The following is a 27,546-nucleotide window of genomic DNA, read 5'->3' as shown; positions in this document are numbered from 1 at the left end:
CTCTTAAATTTAGGCTTGTTGTCCAAGTTCTTACTTTTGTTGACTATGATTTTTATAGGGTGGTGGTTTGGAGACCCTCATATCGTCACCTCTGATGGGTTGTCTTACACATTCAATGGACTAGGAGAGTATTTATTTACCAAGATAGGAGAGAATGACACTGTAATACAGGCCAGAACAGAAAGAGTCGTTCTTGAGAATGGCAGTAAGTATTTTAATAGTCTGCACTGTTACTAAACTAGTACATAATTAGCTTTCCTGTGAACTAAGTAACACCAAAACCTTAGTCTTCCTCTCCTACAGGATATGACGAGAGTGTGCTCAGCTGAATGATGGTTGTGAGTTTGTCAATATCTCATGCACACATGTCAGCATACCATCTTGTACATGGGAGAGCAATATTTTTTGGCGCAAGACCCCTTTCAGGTGGTAATTTGATAAAAAGTCACTATCCCCTATGTCCTATAACTTTTAGCAATCAATGCAGGCAAAAGAATGTTTATCTCTCTATATCACCATTTCTCAGAATGTCAATGCTCATAGCATGATTTCAGATACTGCTTCAAGATTATGAAATGTTAAAAATTAATGGAAATTGGAAGAAACTCAACTCCGTCCAGTTATTGAAATGACTGTATTATTCACCTTTAATTCTCCTTGAATGCAAATTAACATGAATTAGTATACATAGAAAGCAAAAATAAGATATTGTAACATGATAACAGCAGTTTATGTTTGCACACAAATCCTTCAATGAGATGCTTGGCATTGAATGTCATCTATGACTTGAGTGTGCCGGGGCCTAATGTCTGTAGCAGAGAAGGAAAGAGTGTCTGTGAGTCTTGTTCTGTATTTATTTTAAACTTAATGCAGTCAAGAGAAGAGTTGTTCATACCTATACCTGCTTCCAAACATGCTCATGATTCATGCCGCAAAGGCCTTCAATTGTGGGTATTTCAAACAGTGAAGCATTCAATAGGCGTGTGTGAGATCTTGGCGAGAATTAAACAGCAGTGAGTAGATGAGATCATTTCTAAAATTAATTGTTTCTAGCTGAAGATGAAGTGAAATATCCTCTACAATTAGCACCGCTGAGAACAGACAGAGCACTCTTTTTATGTTGTTGAAGTCTTGAAATCTGGCTTCAAATTCTTGCCTTAGATCACACACAACATCAGCATACCTTTCCAGCTGTGGTTCACTTGACTGATCACAAAGCGTTGGAAAGCTTTGTACATCAACGCTGTCCTCTCTCAATAGTGATTCTCACAATTCAAGTCGACCGTAAAAACCACCAACAGTGTGGTACATGTAACTAATCAGCTGATTTTCACCTTGCAGTTTGGTGTTGAATTCATTAAGGTGCAGCATCATATCCACAAAAAAGGCCGTCATCCAAAAATTGAACACCAAGAAACTCAGGCAGCTGTTTCTCTTACAATTTATAAAATTCTGTTATCTCAGTTTGCTAGAGGTGGAACGAGACACGAGACGTCTCGAGTAACGACCTGTCTCGTCTCGTATCGGTCTCGTCTCGACTTAACTATTGCCAAACTCGAGACAGGAAATAGAACTAAAGCGCCTGCGCACGGTTGTTAAAACATGGCTTCTTGCGGTAGCAACAACTCCATATATCGTAATGGATTGCGGGCAACTGCCTTTAAAGTTATACCCGGTCCGTTACTACCTGTTGCTATTGATTATGTCGGCCACTGAGTCTAATCATGTAGTCAGGACAACGGCCCTGTTATATCTTAGTTCGGTTCTGTGTCCTTAAAACAGATACCGGGTCGTATCTAATTACTCTTCGGATAATCCAATTTAATAAATAAGACTTTTGCGGGTAAAATATCTGTATTTTATCGTATCGTGTCTAAACACCAACTGCCCTTCATAAAATTTGGGCCTTTTTACGTATATACTACCAATCGCGGGTAAAACTTGCTCGGGCAAGGAGAAACGAACGAAAGGCCGTGTCGACCATAGTCCGTGTTCGGTTACCAATGACGTTTTGTTAGCTCAATATAAGAATATACATGTGCATGTATACAGTAATTAATATAATTTCATGAGTATAATTTAAATATAATTCACATACTACAGTTAATACACAAACAAAATTTAACATTAATGAAACGATAAGAATGAAAGTGTTATCGTGTGTTATTTTAGTTGCGGTATTTCTTTGTAGAGCGACGGCTATCGGTTTCATTACACATTACATTAAAAAGTAAGACCTATTCAATAGATGATAAAATATACATTTACAAAGCAATATGTTTATAATAATTATGATCAATCAAGCTCAAAATTCTTAGAATATATAACTTCGGTATTTTAGAGCTGTTTGTGACACTTTTGTTTACAAAAACTACATGCATATCACTATTAAAATGTTGTATTTAAATCGTTTACACCAGGTGAAAATTCAATCTAAAATTAGTTTTATTAATTTTATATATACCAAGTAGCTAGTACTTGTGTAGTGAAATCATCACCAAATGCTCATTATTTTACTGTCTCGTGTCTCGAATTTTTACAAGACAGTGTCTCGAGTCTCGTCTCGAGCTTAAAAAACCTGTCTCGTTCCACCTCTACAGTTTGCAGGTTGAAGGCTCAGAGTAACATCTTTCCCTTTTGTAACCAGCGTACTTAAGCAAAATACGGAACATCTTCAAACTCTGATTCGATCTATCGATTCGATTCTGTCCCAGATAGATAACAACATCTTTGATAACACTTACAACAGGATCCAGTTTCATTGCCATAGCAGCCAGGTTTTGCTGATGTAGAATGCAGTGGAATTTTAAGGGAAGTAGGTTAATCCCATTTTTCTTGAGCTGAAAAGCCGAAACCACTGACACAGCCAATCATAGCAGAGACTCCATCTGCTGCTATAAAACATCATTTGAAGAGATCAAGATTTTTCTGCTCTACCACTTTCTGTATTTTGGCCAATACATCTTCCTTTGGTACGACCGTGAATGTCGCAAAGAGCAACATGAATAAACCTAACTGGGCTGTATCTGTTGCATCTGTTGTTTCATCGAATGCATCGGAATATGCTGTGAAACCTTGCAATTTATCTTGTAGCTGTCGCTGCAAATTCCGATTCAAAACTTCAGTTCGAAAAGCTACTTTACAACTGGAGAGGGGTATACTTTTATAGGTTTCTTATTTTTTCATCAGAGCATATAACATCAGCCGCATCTTCAATACACTCTTTGATTACCTCTCGATTTATAAATGGCTCTTCGCACCTCCTGATTCAATAAACTATCTTCTTTCTTGCTAAAGTGGCCTTTTGGCTGCTTTCCGTCGGAGTCCTCATCATACTCTGCTATGCTCTTCTGTTGCTGAGCAGTGTCACAATTCTTGCCTTTTTAGCATCATTAGACATCTGTCCATTTACTGTTCCATGCTTAGCATGAAAGCATTGGTCTTTATGATGTCCAAACATTCGAAACATGACATTTCATTCCTGTTTTACAAGACCTTCTACAAGACCGATAAATCAAACAAACATGCTGAGTGTTTGGGTAATAAACTAAATACAGTACTGTACATATTTCGCATAAAAATATATATAAATACATTCATTAAATGCATGCGCATTGCGAAGAACAGTATGCAAAAGACTGTCAGCAATCTGTAATTTTCTTGGCTCATCTGGCCTCCATCTGGCCTCTGGTCTTGCCTACGTGACTCAGCTCCAGTATATAAACCATAATGTGACCGGTTAACCGAGCCAAGTTTTTTGGGAGCTAGAGCAGCCCTAACCTTGCCAGTTTGATTTTGTTAGCCGAGCTGGCTATTAGCAATTGCTGAGCTTATATAGCATGGTTTCCATATACGCAGCAAAGCACCACAGGCGATCACCTGTGAAATGTGAACCTACACGCCAGGTACCACTGAGCATGGCAGGTAGTTGCAGGCGGTCAATGCAAAAGTTTAGCGCTGCATTGACCGCAAGTTCAAGGCCGCAGGCAAAACCTTCCTGAAATGCACTGTATAGGTGAAGGTCAGCATTATTAAAATGAAATGGCAATTTTCATGCGGTTATTAGTGATGCAGCTTTATGTGAACAGAAGCCGCCAAGCTTAGCGTCGCAAACATTTTGCTGCGCAATATTACAGCCGGGGTCTCGCAATCGATATGGGAACTAGACTATATGGCGTGCCACTACTTCGTGACTTTTCGACCAGAACGCTTGGTCACTGTTAGTGCCCAGCTGGCTACCAGTACACATCAAAGCTTTGCGGAGCTTTTATTTTGCTATTGCTTCCGGTAACGAGTTAGTTATTCTGAAATTCAGAAATTGCAAATCGTTGCGCAAGAATGTGTATTATTTTGTCTAATTAGCGCATCAATATCTTATGTGTAATCAGCAGGAGCTCATAGCTTAAACCCACCCTTGTTTACTATATTAATTTTTACCTGTAACTGCATATTAATTTTTTGTGGGTGTCTCAGGAGTTGTTAGTACAGTACGCTATTTGCAAAAACCTTTTGTTCATAAAGATTTTTTTTGTGTGCACTGGGACCATTTCAGCCACATATTACTGTGTCATCACATGTAGCCATGCAGCTCTGTGTCCTTACATGTAGCCATGTATCACTATGTCACTACATGTAGCCATGTAGCACTGTGTCATTGCACGTAGCCACACAGCACTGTGCCATTACATGTAGCCGTGCAGCACTGTGTCATTACCTGTAGCTATATAACACTGCCTCATTACATGCAGTTATGCAGCACTGTATCATTAAATGTAGCCAAACAGCACTATGTCATAACATGTAGTTATGTAGCATAGTGTCATGACAGTTAGCGATGAATCACTGTCTCATAACATGTAGTCATGCAGCACTGTGTCATTACATGTAGTTATGTAGCACTGTGTCATTACATATAGTCATGCAAAACTGTGTCATTACATGTAGCCATGTATAACGATGTCATAACTATTTTTTTATTTTGTTTTTAGCACTGGGGCAGGCAACATATTTCAGTGCAGTCTGTGTTGCTACCCTTGGTCTACCATCCGTACAAGTACAGATCAACAAATCTCCACCAGGTCCTGGTCTTGTGAACAACACCCAGCTTATTGTCAACGGTAGCCTAGTAGACGTCTCAGTGATTGAGGAAGATGCGAACAGCACTCAGTCTATAGAGGGAGTGAGTAGTGAGATACAGTTTGAGAGGAGTAATGTCACCCTGACAGTTTTCTTCTCTTCTGGAGTCTCTCTATCTGTCACTCCAAACCTTGTGAGTCAAAAATATTTTTAATCTTACTGCTAGTAACATAAACTGACACAATGACAATTTCACCCATCACCATCAATTCTATCAATTTTTACTAATAGTGTTATAAGGTACTACTATTAGTACTACCGGTTGTCACTACTAGTGATATACGGTACTACTGCTAGTACTATCAGTTGTAACTACTAGTGATATAAGGCGCTATAGCTAGTACTATCAGTTGTCACTACTAGTGATGTAGGACACTATTATTAGTACTATCAGTTGTCACTACTAGTGAGATACAGTACTACAGCTAGTAATATTAGCTGCCACTACTAGTGATATACGGTACTACTGCTAGTAGTATCAGTTGTCACTACTAGTGAGCTAAGGCGCTATAGCTAGTACTATCAGTTGTCACTACTAATGATACAAGGTACTACTATTGGTACTAATCGTTCTCACTAAGGGCACTAAAGAATGATTAAAGCTATCACAAGCTTCGTATTTGTAGACCGTAGCCTACATGTTAGGCTATGTCTCATTGTTTTTGAGTAATATGCTCTGGCAAAGATCACTTCCATGTTGAACTGACTGCAGGGAATGCTGACCATTACACTTGGGCTACAAAGCAGTCTCAAAGGAACCACTGTTGGTCTCACTGGTACCTTTGATGATAATCAAGAGAATGATCTGACATATTTGAATGGAACTGGACACATTCCATTTAACTCGAGTGAAAGTGACATATTTAAATGGGGCAGCACATGTAAGTAGTATAAGAATGCCTCGCAGCAGATGGATAGCAGAATGCTATTAAATGGGGTGTTAAAAAGCTCAGCCAGTTTTTTACAACAAAATCTCTTTGTTTCAACTTCAGTTGCAATCAGTGAGGAAGACTCCATCATGTACTACACAGACAACACCAACTGGTACACATTCAACAACAACTCATTTGTACCAGTATTTATTGATGATATCAATAATTGGGTCTGGTCAACCGAAGAGTTCAAAACTGCTGCTTATGACCTCTGTGAAACAGACACATCATGTCTCTATGATGTCTACATTACGGGAGACCTGAGTATTGGAGAAAGCAGCAAACAAACAGCAGAAGAGAGTGAAACTGCTAGTGCCGAGCTAAGTAAGACACATACATGTGCGGTTTTATTCTTTATAGCCAGGTATTGTGAACCATGCTATGTGATGCGCAGAAGAGATGCTAACAGTTTTAGATGATGGTAGAAGTTTAAACATATCTTAGGACAAAGCTGAAAAGTTTGTGGTAGAAGTTAATAGCAGAATATTTCATTGCACACTGACAAACATTTCCACAACAACAACAAGACACTATATTCAAGTTGGATCTAATGCTCATTTTTAGTACCAGCAATAGACCACCTGACCAAAACTATCATGTACAGCTTGAAAAGGTTATTTATAATTGTGGTTATGCCAGCAACCTGAGTTTAAGCTTCCATGATTGCAGGTATCTGATTTTACTGTAAAAGTATGGGAGTAAATTACTATAGCTATGCAGTAGTTAACTCTCAATTACTCCCAACAGTATCTAGCCTGAAGTTGTGTTTCCTTCTCATAAAGAGTCAATAGCTATTGCCATTCCGTAAAAGAAGGTTTTAGCCCTATTATAGGGCTAATACCTGCAAATATGTAGGTGCAAACATATTTGCACATTCTTGTGGGCTGTTACCTACCCAGTAGTGTTTCCGCCACAATAGGTCATGTTTTTGTTCAGGCAATTTTGCACCAATCATCAATGGAAGCAACTCAGTACTAGTGATTGGAGGATATTTTGAATATTCTATGACTGTGAATGACTCAAATGGAGACGAGGTTACAGTCAGGACTAACATAAATGCTAACATCACTATGACTGGAGATGATGTCATCATAACTGGTCAAATCACCGACACCTCCAACTTCCTTTTCACCATCACTGCACAAGTGAGCATTCTTGTTTTATGTCTAGTCAATTTCACACTATTGTAGCAAATTGTTATACTGGCAAGTTTCTAACTTTTACATAGCAGATATATAACAAACCAATTTTTAATTTCAAATGCGCATTTCTGGTTTTATGAACCGCATGAAGGTCAGCAAAACTTCGTTATATGAGATGATCTATAGATAACATGATTACCATCTAATATATATTTACTTGATCAAGTCTACCACAATATACAATGTATGAGACTACTAAAATATTTGAATTCTAAAACACTTTGATGTGACCAGAATGATGTAGAGCCTGTATTTCAGGATACAGCTGGAGCCGCAAGCTCTAAAACTCTGCTGACAATGTTCTGCAACTGTGTCAACAATGGAACGTGTGTGGAACTCACAAGCCAACAAAAAGAAGCTGCTGAAACAAAGTAAAAATATATTTCAAAAATGAGCAATGTTTAGTAGGTTTTAAAATTGCTACTTGTTTAATATAGGTTTTAAATCTTAAAAACAAATAAGTTTTATGTCATAAACTCAATTACTTTTGGTTACCAGTTTGTCCTTCATTTTTACAGTTCGGTTGTCCTAGACTGCATTTGCCCTACTGGATACACTGGAGACCTCTGTGACGCAGATTTGGATGCTTGTGAGTTGGTTGCCTCTCCGTGCTACCCCTCTGTGCTCTGTGTAGACTTGCCTCCCCCTGCAGATCATGAAGGATATACGTAAGTCAAATCATCTTTTAAACTTTTTGGAGTAAACAGAATTCTTTGTATGTTTTCCAGTTGACTGGACTACCATTATTTATATTTCAGATGTGGTGATTGTCCAGCTGGATACACAGGAGATGGTAAGACTTGTACTGATATTGATGAGTGTACAGAAGATGTCTGTGGTCATATCTGTATAAACTCTCCTGGATCCTTTGTCTGTGCCTGCAGAGCTGGTTATACTCTGAATATAGATGGCTCTACATGTGATGGTATGCTCTCAGAACGTCTATAAAATGTTATGCATTTTTCTTATTAATACGATCATTTAACTTTGACTGTAAAAAATGGGATTGATTTTTTCTAGTTGTTTCTACACGTATTAGAGATTTCTTCTCTTGTTTTAGACATAGATGAGTGCCTCACAGTTCCATGTCATCAAGCCTGTAACAACACTGATGGCTCCTACATCTGTTCCTGTTATTCTGGATTTGTCCTGGCTAGTGACGACATCAACTGCGAACGTAAGGGGATCTTGCCTATAGAGCACCATATTTTACTTTTCTGCAGAAGTTGTACACTTATCTAAACACATTGAAAATATGTTATTTGATGTTTCAGCGGGTTCAGATCAAATGGATGCTTTTACATCCACAAACTTTTATTGTTACAGCATCCAACCCTTGTGAAGAATCAAATTCATGTGATGAGGCCAATGGCCTGTGTAACATAGAAGATGGACAAGATGTCTGCTACTGTACCAAGGGATATGCACTGAGTAGTGATGGAGTCACCTGTGAAGACATCAATGAATGCTTACTTCAAACAGATGCGTGTGTCCAAAATTGTGAAAATACAGCTGGTGGATACAATTGCAGCTGTGGTGCTGGGTATACTTTGGCTTTAGATGAAACATCTTGTGATGGTAAGGCATGGACCTACGTAAGCTAGCTTCTTGTCTCACTATTGAAACAGTATTGTAAACTTTTAAAAACAATCCAATTTTCTGTATATGATGCAAGTAGGATGTTTGGCTGTTCCATCAATTACATGGGATGATGTTTCAATTCTCACATTACATCTGTCATTTTTGTTATAAAGAGTCAAAAAAGTTTTTGATAAGCCACTTTCCAGTTACTCAAAACTTTGATTATGATTGATTGCGATGAAGTTAAAATCGGTAAATCTAAGACCGCAATTTTAATAATAAAACTAATGATGAAGAACTCACAGTGCCTTCATTATGATCAAATTTTGCCCTCATAAAATAAGGTTAAACTACAATGACTTAATTTTGCTACAAAGTTATTCAAACTGCCTGATGACACTGAAAGCTCTGTTTGCAAGCTCACGTTGTCAACACTTTTATAGCGTAAAAACAACTCTTATTCTGCTTAAAATGCCATGACCAATAAGGGTTGTTTCAACTATGCCTATAGGCAAAATCTGTTTGTTCACAGCATTAACCAATAACTATACATTAAACATCATGCTGTTCATTTATTGCCTAGTTACTGACCATGTTAAGGAAACTTTGGTTTTGGTGAGTCTTCACTCTGTGTTACTATAAGCCAAAGAAGTTAACATAAAATTCGAAAAGTTCAGTTAGTCATGTAATTTTTGACAGAATTCGGCTTATACATTTTGAAGCTAGAACTGCTCAAAAGTAGATGTGACAGAACATGAACAAATACTTACGTTTTTCTACTTCATGTGTAGTCATGGTTATCATTTGTTGCATGACTCAATTCAATTCAATTCAATGGCTGATTCATATCATAATGGTAGTGTTTGTACACATTAAACAGACATTTGTAGACCGTTAAACATGATGTTCATATTTGTATGGTAACAGACCTTTTATGATTATGATGTTCATATTTGTATGGTAACAGACCTTTTATGGTTATGATGTTCATATTTGTATGGTGACAGACTTTTTTAAGGTTATGAGGTGCATCTTTGTATAGTAACAGGCCTTTTAAGGTTATGAGATGCATCTTTGTATAGTAACAGGCCTTTTAAGGCTATGAGATGCATCTTTGTATAGTAACAGACTTCAAGGTTATGAGGTGCATCTTTGTATGGTAACAAATCTTGAAACATATGAGGTGCATCTTTGTATGGTAACAGACTTCAAGGTTATGAGGTGCATCTTTGTATGGTAACAAATCTTGAAACATATGAGGTGCATCTTTGTATGGTAACAAACTGTGAAAGTAAGCCCTGCAAATAGAAGCAGTACAGAAGGACTCAGCCCTTGCATAAACCAGAGCTCTCTTTGCAGTAAAACAAAAGTTCTTTTCTCTAACTAGAGGCTATGCAGCCTTGTCAATCTTTGTTATTGTACTTGTAAATTATATTTGGCTGTTTGTTTTGCGGAAATACAAAAACAATACAGTACATAAATATTTTCAGAGCTATTGACTTATCAAACAAATTCCTTGCAGCTCTCCAACTCTTTCTTTGCTTTTAAAACCTTTTAAGTTGAAGTAAACTTATCGACATCGACATCTACAACTTTAGTTCACATAGTAGTAGTTTACTAATATAATTCAAAACCAATAGATCTTCAAATGGTATAATCTGTAAATTTGTTTTTGGTGTTCTTCAATGTAACAATTTGACCATAGTTAAAATTTGAATAGGATCATGACTTGCTTTTATCAGATTCTTTTTTCATGAGTATCTAGTTTCTTATTTTTAAAAGAAGATTTGGTAATACTTGTAGTAGAATTTTGGAAACCAATTCTCCGGTGAAGCTTGCACCTAATCAAAAGGATATGATCTCATAATGACAATATCTGGAAAATGTTTCAAGCTCTCAAAGTTTACTATTTAAAGTGTCTTTACAAAAGACCATAGAAAAATATAACTTATTTATGCTAAACAGGCACAATAAGGCAGCAATTTTGCTGATGTAGAAGAGCCATTTATACACCCACATGTTTCTAAGCCTGGGAACATGAACCTTATGCAAGTGTTGAAAAAGATTTTGGTGCAGATGTGCCAGAGCCATATTTACTATACATATTTGACTTCGTGATGCTAAAAAAATTATTAAAACAAGTGGAATTAAACTGTATTTATTTGTTATTAGTCTTTTTGCATCTATGAATTTGTAATAGATTTTATGTAATGAAGCTATTAAAAGGCTATTGGTCACGATGATCAACCGTTTATTTGGGTCATGGCTACAAAAAAGACTATAAAAAAGACTCAGTTTATATGTATCTAGTTGCAAAACTTGAATCAAAAAAACAAAACTTGCCTATACTCTCATCAGGGTCATCTACAATGTAGCTCTATTTAGAGTCATCTGACTAGCATTGAATATTTCAGAGACTTAGAAATGTGGCCAGCATACAGAGGATTGCGCCTCAATAGCTAGTGAGATAGCAAATGAATAAACAGTTAGTTACTGAGGTTGTCTTCTTCAATCAAATCACTCCTATTGTAGACATAGATGAGTGTAAGACTGGAAACTATGAATGCCATGCGACTCAAATATGCAGGAATATTGATGGGGGATACTCATGCGATTGCCCGGGAAATTCCGTTCTAGTTGATAGCCAGTGTGCAGGTAAGATGAGAATTTGAATTTCAGTTATAGACACAACTTTTATTTTGTATAGTTTATTTTTTTATCATAAAAATGATTTCTTTTTCAGTCATCCCCCAAACCAGTCCAGTAGCAGAGATAGTAGATTCTCCACCTACAGAAGCAGAAGACAACTCCGTGTTTTTTTCATTAGAAGGCATGACTAAAGAAGAGGTTTGTTGACAATTATCCTTTTTGATTTTAAAACTTGCTTATACACATTTCTATAAGGCCATCATTACTAAAACAATAGCTGATACTTTATTAAATGACTAACTAGTAATTCTCTACAATTTATGAGTTAAATCATAGCTAAGTCATCAACATATGAACATTTATTTACAAAAAGTGAATAATTCATATTATCATGCTGTTGTAATCCTGCAGTGTGTTAGTTGATTGCCCATGATGCATCAGTTGAATGACTAACATGCCATTGATCATTTTCAGTTTGTATTACTCATGTCAATAGCTAACTAAAAATTATTAAAAAGAACACGCTTTGTATTTTATATGAAACTGCTTTTGTGAAAGGGTGATAAACACATAGAGCGACTAACATGCCGTTGATCATGTTTGGTTTGTATTTGTAAACTCAACAATTGACTAACATTTATTTTAAACAAACTATCATGCAGTGTACGTAAAACTGTCTCTGTGAAAGCAGAAGCATGTTGAGTGGCTAACACGCCGCTATACGTAAAGCTATTGAGTTTTAAGCATAGGTACAAAGCATCTCACCAACCAGTCTTTGGTTAAAATATAACCAAAGACTGTATAATATAATATTATTATAACATAATATTATTATAATATAATGTTATTATAGTACACAGTAGAGAAAGAGATCACCCTATTTACTCTCCTGGCATCTGCTGCCAATGAGATCTGTGCAAATGACACATGCAATTTTATTTCAACGGATTTGCTGGCAGCACGCAGACGGTAACAATAAACATCTATTCATGAAATGATTTCTGTTGTTTGCTATTTTTAATACTAAAGACAGAGTTTTTAAAAGATATAGATACTTAACAATTTATATTTATATTCTTGTATACTTTTTGATAGGAAATGTTTACTTGTTAGATTAAAAATTACACTGTTAAAACGAAACCTTAAAATTGAGAAATTTTCAATTTGCCTCCAATTTCAACACAAAAAAATTATTATAAGCACAATTTAACATTTTAACTAAGCTTAAATTATTACAAACAAACTAAATGACCGGTACCGCTCTCTCCATGCAGAAAAATGCTAACAGACAGATGAACGGATAGAATATAATAATAATAACATAATTATATCTGTAGATATACTATGCTTTAAACCTATTGCAGAACTTTTTATCAATATTTCAGTAAATATCTTAATATGTATTCAAGTAAACATATTAAATCTATACGTAATTATAAAATATAATAGTGTTTGCTTATATGTTATTGACTACACATACGGTTTTTTCAAGTAACTAAAAATGTTAATTAAGGGCATACCTTTGCATTATGCAAGCATATTATGGATTGCTGATGAGCAACCCGAAAAGAGAGAAAAACTGTTTTTTTTGTCATGTAAATCTCACAAGAATCTGAACACTTTTTGTATATTTTATGAATTTACGCTTCATAATACAGGAAGAGGTCAACTCACATCGTGACATTCTATAAGGAGTCCTTTTCAAGACTTCCTGGATATCCTCAGGAGAATAATGGAGACCTGAACTTGGCGATTTATGCGCTTTTGTCAGGAAATGGAGTGCTGCCTGGTGAACTTTTAAAACAGGCTGTCACAGATGTGTCTGTAAACATTTCTGCAACCCTAGGTAAGAACAAGCAAACTTCTGGAAAGTCTTAAAAAATGATTTGGTTGCCAACTGTGTAAACTCTACAATCTGGTTGGTACCTTGCATACTCATACACCTATATTTCCTTTCCCTTTGTTTATATTCTGATTGCCATGTTTTAAGCTTAAAATAGTCTTTGATAACCAAAATAAAAAAAATGTTCTACTACCTCTATTACTGCACTAGTAGCATTCCAAAATTGATCAAAATAAGATAACTCTTCCAACTCTAAATGGAATGACACATACCAAACTTTTACAGTAGGATAAAGAATGCAGCGTTTGTCAGGTGCCCCTCTGATATTTTTTTGTCAACTGGCAAATTTTTTGAGAAGCTCTATTGAAAGTTCCAGTGATTTTGTTGTCATTGCGAAGATTAAACAGATGTACATGTACTTGTGAACACCTCAATGCTTATCGTACTTTCGCTGGCTTTATTCAAAGCAATCCTGACAAATTTAATTATAAATTTATAACTTTAAAATAACAATAGCTTCTTACATAACTATTTTCACTTTACTATTAAGATTGTATATATAAAAATTAAACTTTGTATTTTCACTGTATGTAAAACTAGTATATAAAATTGAAAACTAATTAACGGTAAACAAAGTATAACAAAAAATTTACAGGAAGCAGTTTTAGCTTAAAATATTAGCCTGTAAATTTTATAGTAAGCTTACACTAGTTGCCCTTTTTATAGGTGCTGACGTTGCCAACATTGTTCTGTATGCCTCACTTACTACTACGACTACTACTACTACTACTACTACTACTGCAAACCCAACTACAGCAGAGCAGACAACTCCAACAAAATTGAAAGACTGGTCGGCTGTTTACATAGCTGTCGGGGTCTCTGGAGGCTTTCTTCTGATTGTTATAGTTGTCATAATTGTCATTAGAATGAAGAAAAGGTAGGCTATCATCAGCAAAACATAGCCTTAGGAATATATGTCGATAGTCTCAGCAGATATTTTGGAAAATCATGGGCTATAAAGGCTTCTCTGTGTTATACAATGTACCTTATCAGCATACAATATACCTACATCTGGAGTTAACTTTAATTAACAAGCAATGAGTTGGATGGTAATCTGATGCTGTCCAAAGGTCAATAGAAATAGCATAAACCAAAAGTTCCTGGCAAAAAGCTGTCAAGTTTGTAGTTTTATTTGTTTGTTTTACATTAATTTATCTATTTAGCCTGACCCATAATAAAAGGCTCTATTGACATTTTTAAAGAAAATATTAGCATAACATAATTATGTTTAAAACACCATTAAGACAGTATATTAGTGCAGTAGTTGGACCCATTAAGTAGTAAACCTTTCAAGTTTTTTTCAAAGTGTATGGTTTTTCCTAAAAGTTTATTTGTTTAAGCATTCAAAAAAGCCGTCACTAATATGAAAATATATGAAGTTTCTATTATCATCAGTGCTGAAATTTAGAAAACTTTCTGATAAAGTGCGCTCTAAAATTTATGGCTTTAAATCTCTATTATATATATTAAATATGATATTTTGAATATGGTTTATTCTTGTTTAGAAAAATTAAAGATCCAACAATCCACCCAGACCCATCTTCAGACAACCTAAACAAACCCCCATCAACTGCTAGAAATGCATAGGTCGGAAGAAAGCCAGCTGCCTCCATTTCAACAGGTATCCGTAACTTCACATTTGACACCGCCCCATTTACAGGTGCAGTGATTGAAAGTTGAGCAAATACTTTAATAGATATAGTAGTAAAATGTGTAACACTTAAATTCTGAAAACTTTATAGAACAATAACTTTCAAAACTTAAATTTATGTTCAAGTGTGCCAAACTATTATAGATGGTCATTGAAATAATAAAAAGGTTAGGTTTTTAATCAATTTGCTTTTGCACTTTTATAGTTTTAATAGAAAAGTTATTTCTTTTGCTACTTTGAGCTTTGTTTATTCTTTCTTATTAATCTGTTATTAATTCATTGTTCTGTGACTACAAATATGAAGGCTAGTGTTTACTTCTGGCTCTAAAGCTATATTCACATCTTTTTGATAGATTGTGACTGTTTGTAATGCACCGCTGTCTATTATAATCTGTAATTATTCCTTCTGTTGACCAATTTCAGAAGCTTTGATGGCTGGCACCATAAATGAATAGAAGGAGTACGAGGTCTGAACAAGTGGATGCGTGGCTCCGTTCTCTCACACAGGAAAAGAATCCAAGCTAACTAGACTCCAATTAGTGCACGCATATTTTGGAAGTTGTTGATCTGTGTGTCGTTTAGTGGAAATTATTTTTCAGATTGAACTGTGTTTTTTGCATAAGTATTTCATAACCGAAAAACTTCCCAAATTGTTAAAAATTGTGATTATTTTATTATTACACGAAGTGACGACTTCTTGTAGTTTGTTGGACCACTTTACACTTTACCATTTTAGCTCTTTTGGTTGGTTTGATGCATAAAATAATTTTACATATTTTTCTGCCTGAGTTGTTATTTGTGCCTTGCTGTACTGCCAATGTAGAGTGAAATAAAGTGAAAATCAATTCAGTTGCTGTTAGCCCAGTTTGTTGGTTACTATACACTGAAAGTGTCAGACTTGAAATTTCAAGTATTAAATGTGCCTTGAGGTGTCAGAAGCAGCTGAACAAAAAAAAGCGAAGGAAAAGTATTTTTTATCAAATGAATATAAGTAATAACTTGGTTGGTTGACAACTTAGTGCTTTTTAATAGATATAATGCTAATTGATTGACATGTAACTGATAGTGTCATCCTGCATTACTTGAGTCGACAATAACTAATAAATACAGTTAAGAAACTGTTACACATATATATATATATATAATTATATATATATTTATATATATATATATATAATTATATATATATATATATATATATAATTATATATATATTTATATATATATATATATATATATATATATATACTCATGCTACAGACAGTACTGTTTCGGCTATTGAAGCCTCATCAGTGCAGCTCAGAGCTTTGGCAAGGGACACAAATCCCATTACCCATGAGAGTTGACTTCCTGCCACGAAACAACTAAGTTGCCTCGCAGACTTTAAGAAAGTCAATGTGCTGGCACCAGAGTGCTCAAATCACAAAAGTGATGAGCTTTGCACAAAGGCTAATAGTGCCGCACCTCTCACAAAGTGCTCAACCAAACCGAAGTGAGGGAGCATATACTCATGCTACAGACAGTACTGTTTCGGCTATTGAAGCCTCATCAGTGCAGCTCAGAGCTTAGGCAAGGGACACAAATCCCATTACCCATGAGAGTTGACTTCCTGCCACGAAACAACTAAGTTGCCTCGCAGACTTTAAGAAAGTCAATGTGCTGGCACCAGAGTGCTCAAATCACAAAAATGATGAGCTTTGCACAAAGGCTAATAGTGCCGCACCTCTCACAGAGTGCTCAACCAACCAGTTATATATATATATATATTTCTCAAAGTATGTTTGTGGATATGTCCTACGTCTGTCTGCATTCCAGCTACAGCTATTAAAATCTTGGAATAAAGAATCCATACCGAAGAATATTTGATCTCGGACTCTTCCGTTCACCAGTCCAACACCGTATCGATTTGGCCAAAGAAACTGATAGACTTGCTAGGCCATATATGTCGTTATATGAGAACAAATACCATGGCACAAATTCATGGCGTACCATCATTAAAAGCCCTTACTATTACCAGTAAGCTTGCGGAAATTTTTCATAGCAATATGCCAGTCGAATAGCGAGTGGCAGGCAACTCTCATCACTTCTCATTGTTCAAAAGCTGATTTTTAATACCCGGGCAACGCCGGAAGGCACAGCTAGTTTTATATAAAACTCTCTGTGTGAGAGCAAAGTAAACGACTAGTGCTAGGTGGATGACTAGCATGCTAGGTGGATGACTAGCATGCTGCTACATATAAGACGATTGCGTGAAGAGCTCATCCAATGCATCATTAGCCACTCTATAGCATTTGGTAAAAAGTAATATATTGTTGTTCCCTTTTCTGGCACTGTCTGCCAGAAAACTCAGTTTCAAATGCTAAACAAAATTTGACTAGTTTGGTACTAGTTTACATTTTTATAAATTGGGCAGAATCGTTGTCAATATCTTGAAAAAATATTTATAGAAAACCAAAAATATTATGTATGTGGTAAACATGGTTCCGGTTTTCCAAACAGTACATTATCAAATGTTTACCTGTAAAGGGAAAACATGGCAGAGCCAATAAAAATAAACACGAGCTGTCAAAAAACGAGAAACTATCAACTTCCTAGCCCTTACGCCATTTTGCAAAATGAATACATAGATCAACCCAGACACAATAGAGCTGTGACATACAGGAAATGATTGTGTTTAACTGAATTGTAAAAATACATCCATTACAACTACTGTTCTACTTGACTCAATTATAAAATGGTCACTATAGTACTGTTTTACAGCTTTCCTGAGAGTGCTGAAGATCTGCCGATGCCGGACATGTGATCGATCAATCCTCATCAATGCCACATTTTTCTTTAATTTTTACTCATGGGAAAAGCACTACTTCCAGATGCAGTTCTAAATCACTGCAACACTAATACATCAAGTGCCTCTCACTTAGTTTAGCTTTCAGCTAGTATGAATTATCATAAGCCGCTCTCCTTAGTCGAAAATACTGGTTTACATACCGTCTTATCGGTAGACATATTGATAGTAAAGCATCGTTCTATATTTTATTATACAGTGTTCAGATTAGGAAAAGTTTCACAAGTTGTTTTCGTGTTGCTAAAGTTTAAAAACACAGCTCTGTGATTTTTACCTCTATTTCTAACTTTTAGCTTGTCACAAGCTGAGTTAGTTGTTTGATCTTGTTCATGTTGGTACTCTCTCATTTTTACTATGTCTTATGCATATACAGTAGATGCTCCTATAATGTATACCTTTTACGTAAATTCTAGTTAACATACAGAATTTAGGAAAAGTTTTTGTTTTGATTAATTAAGAACTTTCATACCGTATCCATACCTCCCATATTCCAAGTCTGGGAATGTTCTCAAACTTGATTGGAATAACGAGTCCCATAGTTAGCCTTGGAAATATTGTTTTTTTGCTACATTTGGATGAGAAAATGACGTATAGGAGTACCTTTATTATACGTACACTAATACTCTCGCAGTCTAACATACAGTGGGAGATCGTCAGGCGTGCTGATAAATCGCAGAGAATAAGTCACTGCACAATTATCAGAAACATCTAAAGGTGGTTGATAGGTGTTAGTGTGTCGGTCTACCAAGCTAAATGTCATGAGTTTGAATCTTGTTGAAAGCTATATGTTATTTTAACTTTTAACCCCGGATAGATTTTAGAAGGAATTAGGGAATCCTTACTATAATATGAGCCGTATTTGTTCATCTGTCTGAAGCCACGCTTAGAGCTTTAGAATAAAAATTTCCTTTGTACAGGAATCAAACTCGAATATTCCATTTAGCAGCGGGGAACACTGCCATTTACTTTGAAATAAAGAATACTTGTAGATATAGTTATTACACTCGATGATTTGTCACGGCGCACAGACTGCCGGCATACTTGTTTACATTTACTTTATGCCACTTATAACGTAAAATCTCTATAACATAAACCTTCTCGGACCGGATTATTTATGTTGCAAGAGTGCCTATTGTAGATGTAAAGTACCTTGAAAGGGCTAGTCCAACTCTGAATGCCTGTTCAGAACAATATTGTTGCATAATAAATCGGGTGTTTCAAATCACCTTAGCAGTTGTTTCCCCAATTATTTGTTATACAGCAATTCGCAAAGAGCACACAACTTTGCGTGAATTGCATTTTGGCCATTTTCAAGAAACCACGTGACATCATTATTAGCGCCTTTTATCTATTTAAATCGATTAAATATGCGGTTTTGCAACAGATAGAAAAAGATGAACTGTTGCTTTACTATTGTTAAAAAAATAAAATAAAGCAGGCAGCGCATAAGCGACAGATAAAGCCATGAAGATGGTGGGTGAGTTTTTAATTGGAAGGATAAAGAAAGGCTAACTCCCTGGTTAAGAGCTTACAAAATTCATTTGTAGAATCAATACAAAACTTGATATTTCTGTATCTCTTCTATAAATTGTATTTCATCAACTTTACAGTGGCAAAATCTTCCATATTCATAGAAAATATATTTACCACAACAAACACGTAAAAACCAAGAACTTACGTTGTTAGTAAACAAAGTTCCTGACTCATCTCTTCTGTAGTGGTGAGACAAAACCACATAATGAGCCTGAAATTACATGACGCATTTAATTCATTTTAATCTTAGCATAGCGAACCCACGACTACACACGACTGCACAGGGCAATGCTCTTGTGGAGTGCGCCATAATTTATTTGCGCCACCCTGTGATTTTATAGCTATTTAGTTCACATCAATCGCACACCTGCTTAAGTTTGCATAGCAGGGCCCAGCACCTTGCAGGCCAACACCATGCCATACATACGATATTGGTCTGAACCAGGCCTAAAGCTATTGTAGTATACATGGACTCTGAAGTTTGTGCATCATTCTTGTGAAAACAACTAGCTAATTGTGCTATAACGCATGATTGCATCATAGTTATTATGTACATGTGTAGTTTGACTTACCTTTTTGCTCTAATTTTAAATGTAATTTTTTGGCAGCGCTATTAAGTTTATTAAAGTCCTCCGTATTTTATTATTCTGCCACATGTCAGCATCAGCTGCCATAATTCACTTACCTATGGTCTGCTCCTGACAGGTGAAACTAAAAAAAGGAGCATTATAAAAGAAATGTGCCACTGTAGTTCAGCGACATATTAATTAGCAATTTATTTTAAAAAGGTGAAGGATTATGTTTATACCCATATCTAACTAATTGTTACGTGAATAGTTTATTTTCATTGAGATCTTACTGGGTACGTAGGCTGTCTTTTCCTATTACAAAGGTATGATGGTGAAAATGTTTTAACGCTCGCTTGGCTTGCATTCAGGTGACAGCTTGATCTAACTCGCTCTTTGTATATTAATTCAGACAAGGAACGCTGATAGATAAACAAATGGCGGACTGTCGCATGGCACCAAATACCAACAGTTTTACAGTTTTCAAAAAAAGCAATTCAAATGCAAATTTAGCTGCATTGTGTCTGACAAGAGTTATGAGTTCGCACTAACGTCATAGTTAAGTCTCCTTCCACTGAGTGCTAACGCTTAACAAACTTACAAAGAACGAATCATTAATTGCTCAGTTCTTTCAAACCTACACAATGTTGAAAGAGTTGCACAATGTCTTGTCGTTACAATAGCGGTAAAAGGCTATATATGTTAGCTACAAAGTGAAAAGGTTAGACGACTGCAGGAATGCATTATGGACTAAGAGTAAGTACAGTAGAGGGCTAACTTAAAATTGGTTTGCTTTTGCAATTATACAACTAACTCAAACATGGCAAATTGCTGGAGTAAAGATATCAACACATTTAGCTCTCTATCCTTATTGTATTTCTGTCACACAGGTATTCACAAACTGATTCGTCTACAGGAAACATGAATTACCAATCAACACTACAAGTATGGCTTTTTTATTGCGCTATTTCATCTCAGATACTTCACTTGAAGGCGACAACAACAAAAGCATTAGAAAGAAATGCTACTGATACAAGTTTTTCTAACTATTCTTCAACAACTACTGGTGTTCTTCCCATAAGCTATAACACCTCAGAAACACTAAATAACGCGAACCAAGACTTCACTGACTCGAATCTTCCAAACACATCAACAACTAATGTTGAAATAATAACTACATCCAGCACATTACTGAGAACATTGAATATATCAGCTAATTCAACTGACTATCCTTACCTCAATGCATCTTTAACATTGCCTAATGAACCAGAAACTACTTCTAACTCGCTACTTGCAAATGTATCAGCAAATACAATAGATAATTTGAACCTTTCCGCCACATCGATATCCTCTAACAGACCAGAAACCACAACCAACTCTTTATCTACAGACGTACCAGACAATGTAACAGGTAATTTAAACTTTTCTACTTCATCTGTATCCTTTAATACACCAGAAACTACTACCAACTCGCTACCTGCAAATGTATCAGCTCATATAACAGGTGATTTAAACTCTTCTGCTTCATCTGTGTCTTTTAACGAGCCAGAAACTACCACCAACTTTCTACCTACAGATGTATCAGCTCATACAACAGGCACTTTAAACCATTCTGCTTCATCTGTGTCTTTTTACGAACCAGAAACTACCACCAACTTTCTACCTACAGATGTATCAGCTCATACAACAGGCACTTTAAACCGTTCTGCTTCATCTGTGTCTTTTAACGAACCAGAAACTACCACCAACTTTCTACCTACAGATGTATCAGCTCATACAACGGGTACTTTAAACCCTTCTGCTTCATCTGTGTCTTTTAACGAACCAGAAACTACCACCAATTCTCTATCTACAGATGTATCAGCTCATACAACGGGTACATTAAACCCTTCTGCTTCATCTGTGTCTTTTAACGAACCAGAAACTACCACCAATTCTCTACCTACAGATGTATCAGCTCATACAACGGGTACTTTAAACCCTTCTGCTTCATCTGTGTCTTTTAACGAACCAGAAACTACCACCAATTCTCTACCTACAGATGTATCAGCTCATTCAACGGGTACTTTAAATCCTTCTGCTTCATCTGTGTCTTTTAACGAACCAGAAACTACCACCAACTTTCTACCTACAGATGTATCAGCTCATACAACGGGTACTTTAAACCCTTCTGCTTCATCTGTGTATTTTAACGAACCAGAAACTACCACCAACTCTCTACCTACAGATGTATCAGCTCATACAACGGGCAGTCCAAACAATACCGCCTCCTCTGTATCTTCCTATATACAAGAAACTACCACCAACTTTCTACCGACAGATATATCAAGCAATAAAACAGACTACATGTATTTTAAAGCCTCTTCTCCTAATGAGCCAACAACCACCACTAACTCTCTACCTCTAAATGCGTCATCCAACTCCACAACATACTACCTTTACTTGAACATCTCTTCAGCTGCCTATGAGACTAACAGCACAGCTGGTTTAACGGAAATTAATAAGCCATCTTCAACAAGTCAGTTTCCTAAAAACCACTCAACTATCAGGAAATGCTTTCTAATATTAACCGGTTCCTAGAAAAATAGATATTTAAAACTTCAATTGGTTGAGACGATTCTTAATATGTAAATACAACTTCGGTAGTATAACATAATCTTTTTGTTTCTGCTACAAACACTTTATAATAATTTATTACAATATTTATAACTTGAATTTATTATGTCATTCAATTACTAGTGTATGTAAAACTAATGTAAAGAGAAATATATAGTAACAGCATTTATATGTTTTAGCTGTGAAGAAATGTTGTTTCAACTTAATTGTGTAACTTTTAGTTATGTTTTATTTTACTTTTGTTGATGCTACAAAATATTTGACTTCTTCCATTACAAAGTCGATTTTATTGTTTATGTTTTTTTTTGTTTAGCACAAATAATTACTTCAACAACTCAAGGGTATTCGTGGACGACTCCCACAGCCTGGAATTCTGCAAGACTTTATCCCTGGGGCGTGGAACAAGGAGATGTTGATATATTAGATGCTCCTGAGCATTGGACTAAATACTCCAAGTGTCATAGTGTTTCATTGAATGGGAAAGCTGGATCAGTTTTTTTCAACAAACGTCACTATGCTATTAGTGTAAGTTCTAGTTGATATTAATCACATTATCTTCCTAGGTTCACTCTTTATATCTGGTAGACATAATGAGTTATATCATTGCCATTTGTTTGGCCTTTGCAATCAAGCAAGATGGAGTAAATTTTATCTCAACTTTTTACTTTTATGCTGCTAATGCTAATCCTGGCTAGAAGTTGAACATGAAGTTGTCTCTTGTAGATCTGTAACAATGGACTAATGAGCTTTGATCTTGACTGGATGCAGTATTATCCCTGGTCATTTGGACTCAACTACTGGTACGAGCAGCAGTCATTCTTCTCTCCCCTTTGGAGCAGAGCAGATGAAGTAACGATGAGTCTCCTCTCAGATGATTGGCCACAAGCTCGCACCCAGATCTACTATCAAGTTTATGAACGAGCTGCCGGAATGAGTGATCAGACAGCAGCCATTTTGTCTCATGCTGAACAGGATGTTAATTCCTCTGGTGAGCAATGGTATCTTTAAAGGGGCAAGTCTAACATTCACAAAAATGGAAGAATTAGGAGAAAAGATAGAATTAAGTGACTCGTAATGTTAGGCAAAGCAGGACACCATGGTAATCATAAAGAATTACTCCGCAGATCACACCAACTATTACTAGTATCATAGTTTACTCTGCAGGTCACACCAACTATTACTAGTATCATAGTTTGCAGGTCACACCAACTATTACTAGTATCATAGTTTACTCTGCAGGTCACACCAACTATTACTAGTATCATAGTTTACTCTGCAGGTCACACCAACTATTACTAGTATCATAGTTTACTCTGCAGGTCACACCAACTATTACTAGTGTCATAGTTTACTCTGCAGGTCACACCAACTATTACTAGTATCATAGTTTGCAGGTCACACCAACTATTACTAGTATCATAGTTTACTCTGCAGGTCACACCAACTATTACTAGTATCATAGTTTACTCTGCAGGTCACACCAACTATTACTAGTATCATAGTTTACTCTGCAGGTCACACCAACTATTACTACTATCATAGTTTACTCTGCAGGTCACACCAACTATTACTAGTATCATAGTTTGCAGGTCACACCAACTATTACTAGTATCATAGTTTACTCTGCAGGTCACACCAACTATTACTAGTATCATAGTTTACTCTGCAGGCCACACCGACCATCACGAGTATCTTAAATTACTAAACTAAAAGTGTGGCTTCACACAAAGTACTGATTTAGCAGACAGCATTTGAAACATTTTCAGAGAATTTTGGTTGGTTCAGAGATACGTTTTTAAAATATACTCGGAGAATGTCTTTTTTAAAGTATTGTGTTTTAAACCTACTCAGAAAAAGTTTGTCTAAATGCTAGTTTAAAATAAAAAAGTCTGTATTTAAAACATCGTTAAAAATAATAGTCTGGAAATATCTGTGTAAAACTTTGCGAGAGATTTTTGAATCAAGAGTGAGTGACTGAGCGCTTTATACATTGTAGTTCTCAAGCACATTGTTTTATGTTTGTCTTCTAAGTTCTTATTTCCTCTCACTCCTATGTTATTAGATGAGTAGGTTTGTTAGCGCTGACTACAAAACATGTAATGCCTTTATTTTAAGTTTTGGGATAAAACTGAAACAGCTGAAAATACCTTCTTTGAAGCATACATAGCACTTGAGTTTTATGTAAAACTTTGCAACATAACGTGATGATCATGTAGCATGTTCTTTTACAGATCCTACAAAAACTCATGTCGAAAATATTAATGGCTGCCCCCTAGTGTCATCTGTTTGCCCAGTTTTTTCAGCTCTGTGTCACCTCATATTTTAATTCTGTAGCTCAAGGTGTAGAAGGATTTGAAGCTTCATGGGTGGCTGTGGTGACATGGGTTAACATGGCTGGTGACACAGGCTGCAGGTGGCCTGTCATTTATGACCGTATCTATAGCTGGTTCAATGATGACTACTACGAGGATTACATAGAGACCTGTAAACTTCTAGCAGAAACGTATCCAGTAAGTACAAATAAAGCTATAAGCGCAAACTATTGTCTCTGGTACCCTGGCAGTCTCTGGTGTCGTGAGAGATCATCATGTGTAATAATTAGGTGCACAATTATTCTGAAATGTAAGAAGGTGGATGAGTGGAACAGTGGTTAGTGCATTAGAACACTAACCTGAATATTTGAGTTCACTTTGCATGGAAAGCATTTTTTTCCTAATGCTCTCAGCATGACTTCAGAGAGACGGGTGAATAGACAAGGCTCTTATTATAGTGCAGACTAGTGGAATATCCGGCGTTGCACGGGTATTAAAAATCAGCTTATAAACAATGAGAGGTCATGTAGTTGCCTGCCACTTGCCATTAGCCTGATACAATGCAACTGGGTAATGGGTAACTTGAGTAAGCTTACTAATAAGAACTAACTACTTGATTAACCTATCTCTGTTACGCTGTGACGTCATGTGGTGAGGGATCCGCATGATGACATATATTGCCTAATGAATTCATCAAGTTGGTGGTAAGGGATTAAACTGGCCAACAGGAGGGTCTAAGATGCTATCATCTGCGAAACGAATTTTTCATTCTAATATTATAATAGCTATAGGGGGACATACACAGACACACATACACACACACAAACTTTGAGAAATATATATATATATACATGTATATATATATATATATATATATATATATATATATATATATATATATATATATATATATATATATATATATATATATATCTATATATATATACATATATATATATATACATATATATATATATATACATATATATATATATATATATATATACATATATATATATAATTGTTTCCTCACCCCGGTTAACCTGTATGGGTGGTAAATTCTGCTCTAACTCGGGTCTCCTACCAGAGACCTTGGAGTTTGAGCACTCGCCTCAAGATCTTAGCTGTTCCCAATAGCGCACTTTTCTGCAACTCACCTGAGTTGATTGTTGTTGGTATTTGGGCAAGCCACATTTTATGTGCCGGTGTTATTGCGCCCAGTGCCCCAATGACTACTGGGATTACAGTTGTTCTTACATTCCAGCATTTTTCAATCTCTTCTCCAAGAGGGAGATATTTCTCTACCTTTTCTTTTTCTTTGCTGGCTATATTGTAGTCATTGGGTACTGCTATATCTATTATAGTAGCTCTCTTGTTCTCCTTGTCTACCACCACTATATCTGGTTGGTTTGCTAGGACATGCTTGTCAGTTCGGATGTAGAAGTCCCAGAGGATCTTAGCGCGGTCATTTTCATTGACCTTACCAGGAGCTTCCCACCAGTGTTGTGGTTTATTAAAGCCATACTCATCACATAGACTTCTATACACAACACCTACGACATGATTATGCCGCTCAGTGTATGCGTTTCCTGCTAGCTGCTTGCATCCTACATATATATATATATTTGTATATATGCCTAGATATTTGTTGGTGGTAAGCACCATGAAGAGGTTTCGTGTGCCTCTTCATGGTGCTTACCACCAATATACATGTATCTATATATATACTGTATACTATATACTATATATACTGTATACTATACTATATATACAGTCCTAACCTAACTATAGTCAATGTTGTTGTGCTTTTTCCCAATTTATCATTGTTTTTGTAACATTGTTATAATATTCACATTGAGATCCATCTATTGTAGCAATTTGTCGGTTTTCAATCATGGAAAAACAACTTCTTCAACACTGATGGCACCCATAAAAACATCCAGTTCTCCTAAAATAGAAAAACTACTATTAATGCCTTTTTAGTAGTATCCTGATCTGTTTTCTAGTTGAACCACTTCCAAGCAGTCTATATAACGGATGGTGTCTACTCCTTCATCAAATACAATTACCCTGAGGAAGGTATCAACTGGGTCTACCCTGGTAGGTGATAAGTGGTTCATTATACTTATTAACTTGTCTGACTTTGGATTGTGAAAACTTTGCATCTTATGATGTAATATTCCTAATGGACTGAAGAATATTTCTGGTTGAACCGACAATCAACACTCAGAGTGTTTACAGCTGACTGAATGCTTCTTTAGAAAACTAAACATTTGATAGTAATAGTCTGACCAAACAGATATTATCTGTTATCATTCAAGTAGAGTTTGTAAGTAAAAAATGAAGAGGGTAAGAGACAATTTCAAAGCTGACTTCTGTAGTAGTTGTGTGCTACTGACTACTGTTGATAATTATACACAACAAACCTGATGTGTAAGTGTTTATCTTTATGGTCAATCTTCAGATACATCAGATGTTTAGGAAGTAGACAATATTAAGGTAGGTAACTCTGAGTGAATTAGCTAAAGATGTCGGTAACTTAGTTTGTACTTCAGATGCTGACCAGCCGGACAGCTTTGGTCCTGGTTAATACCATTTAAAACATTAAAACTTCTATCAA

General features: G+C 35.9%; 3 protein-coding genes across 3 annotated transcripts in view; 2 read left to right on the top strand and 1 right to left on the bottom strand.

Moving 5' to 3' along the window:
• LOC137397436 (small ribosomal subunit protein uS5-like) overlaps positions 1 to 27,546 on the bottom strand; it is a 476,780-nt gene that overhangs the window by 374,260 nt on the left and 74,974 nt on the right. The gene's annotated exons all lie outside the window — the stretch shown is intronic.
• Positions 1 to 27,546, top strand: part of LOC137397394 (mucin-like protein) — a 75,269-nt gene that overhangs the window by 13,590 nt on the left and 34,133 nt on the right. The window lies entirely within an intron of this gene.
• On the top strand, positions 46 to 15,892 carry LOC137410649 (mucin-like protein). The gene is made up of 16 exons (XM_068096105.1): positions 46 to 205; positions 4,989 to 5,179; positions 5,849 to 6,017; positions 6,129 to 6,392; positions 7,005 to 7,213; positions 7,733 to 7,938; positions 8,029 to 8,195; positions 8,331 to 8,447; positions 8,597 to 8,848; positions 11,384 to 11,506; positions 11,595 to 11,698; positions 12,354 to 12,469; positions 13,159 to 13,346; positions 14,070 to 14,280; positions 14,909 to 15,024; positions 15,478 to 15,892. Exons 1-15 carry the CDS (start codon positions 46 to 48, stop codon positions 14,988 to 14,990), a joined length of 2,559 nt encoding a protein of 852 aa, XP_067952206.1. The 3' UTR covers positions 14,991 to 15,024; positions 15,478 to 15,892.

The sequence above is a fragment of the Watersipora subatra genome, chromosome 1 (genome assembly GCF_963576615.1).
Source record: "Watersipora subatra chromosome 1, tzWatSuba1.1, whole genome shotgun sequence".
In the NCBI taxonomy this organism is placed as follows: domain Eukaryota; kingdom Metazoa; phylum Bryozoa; class Gymnolaemata; order Cheilostomatida; family Watersiporidae; genus Watersipora; species Watersipora subatra.
The sequence above is the reverse complement of the archived record's forward strand: the minus strand, read 5'-3'. Positions and strand labels throughout refer to the sequence as shown.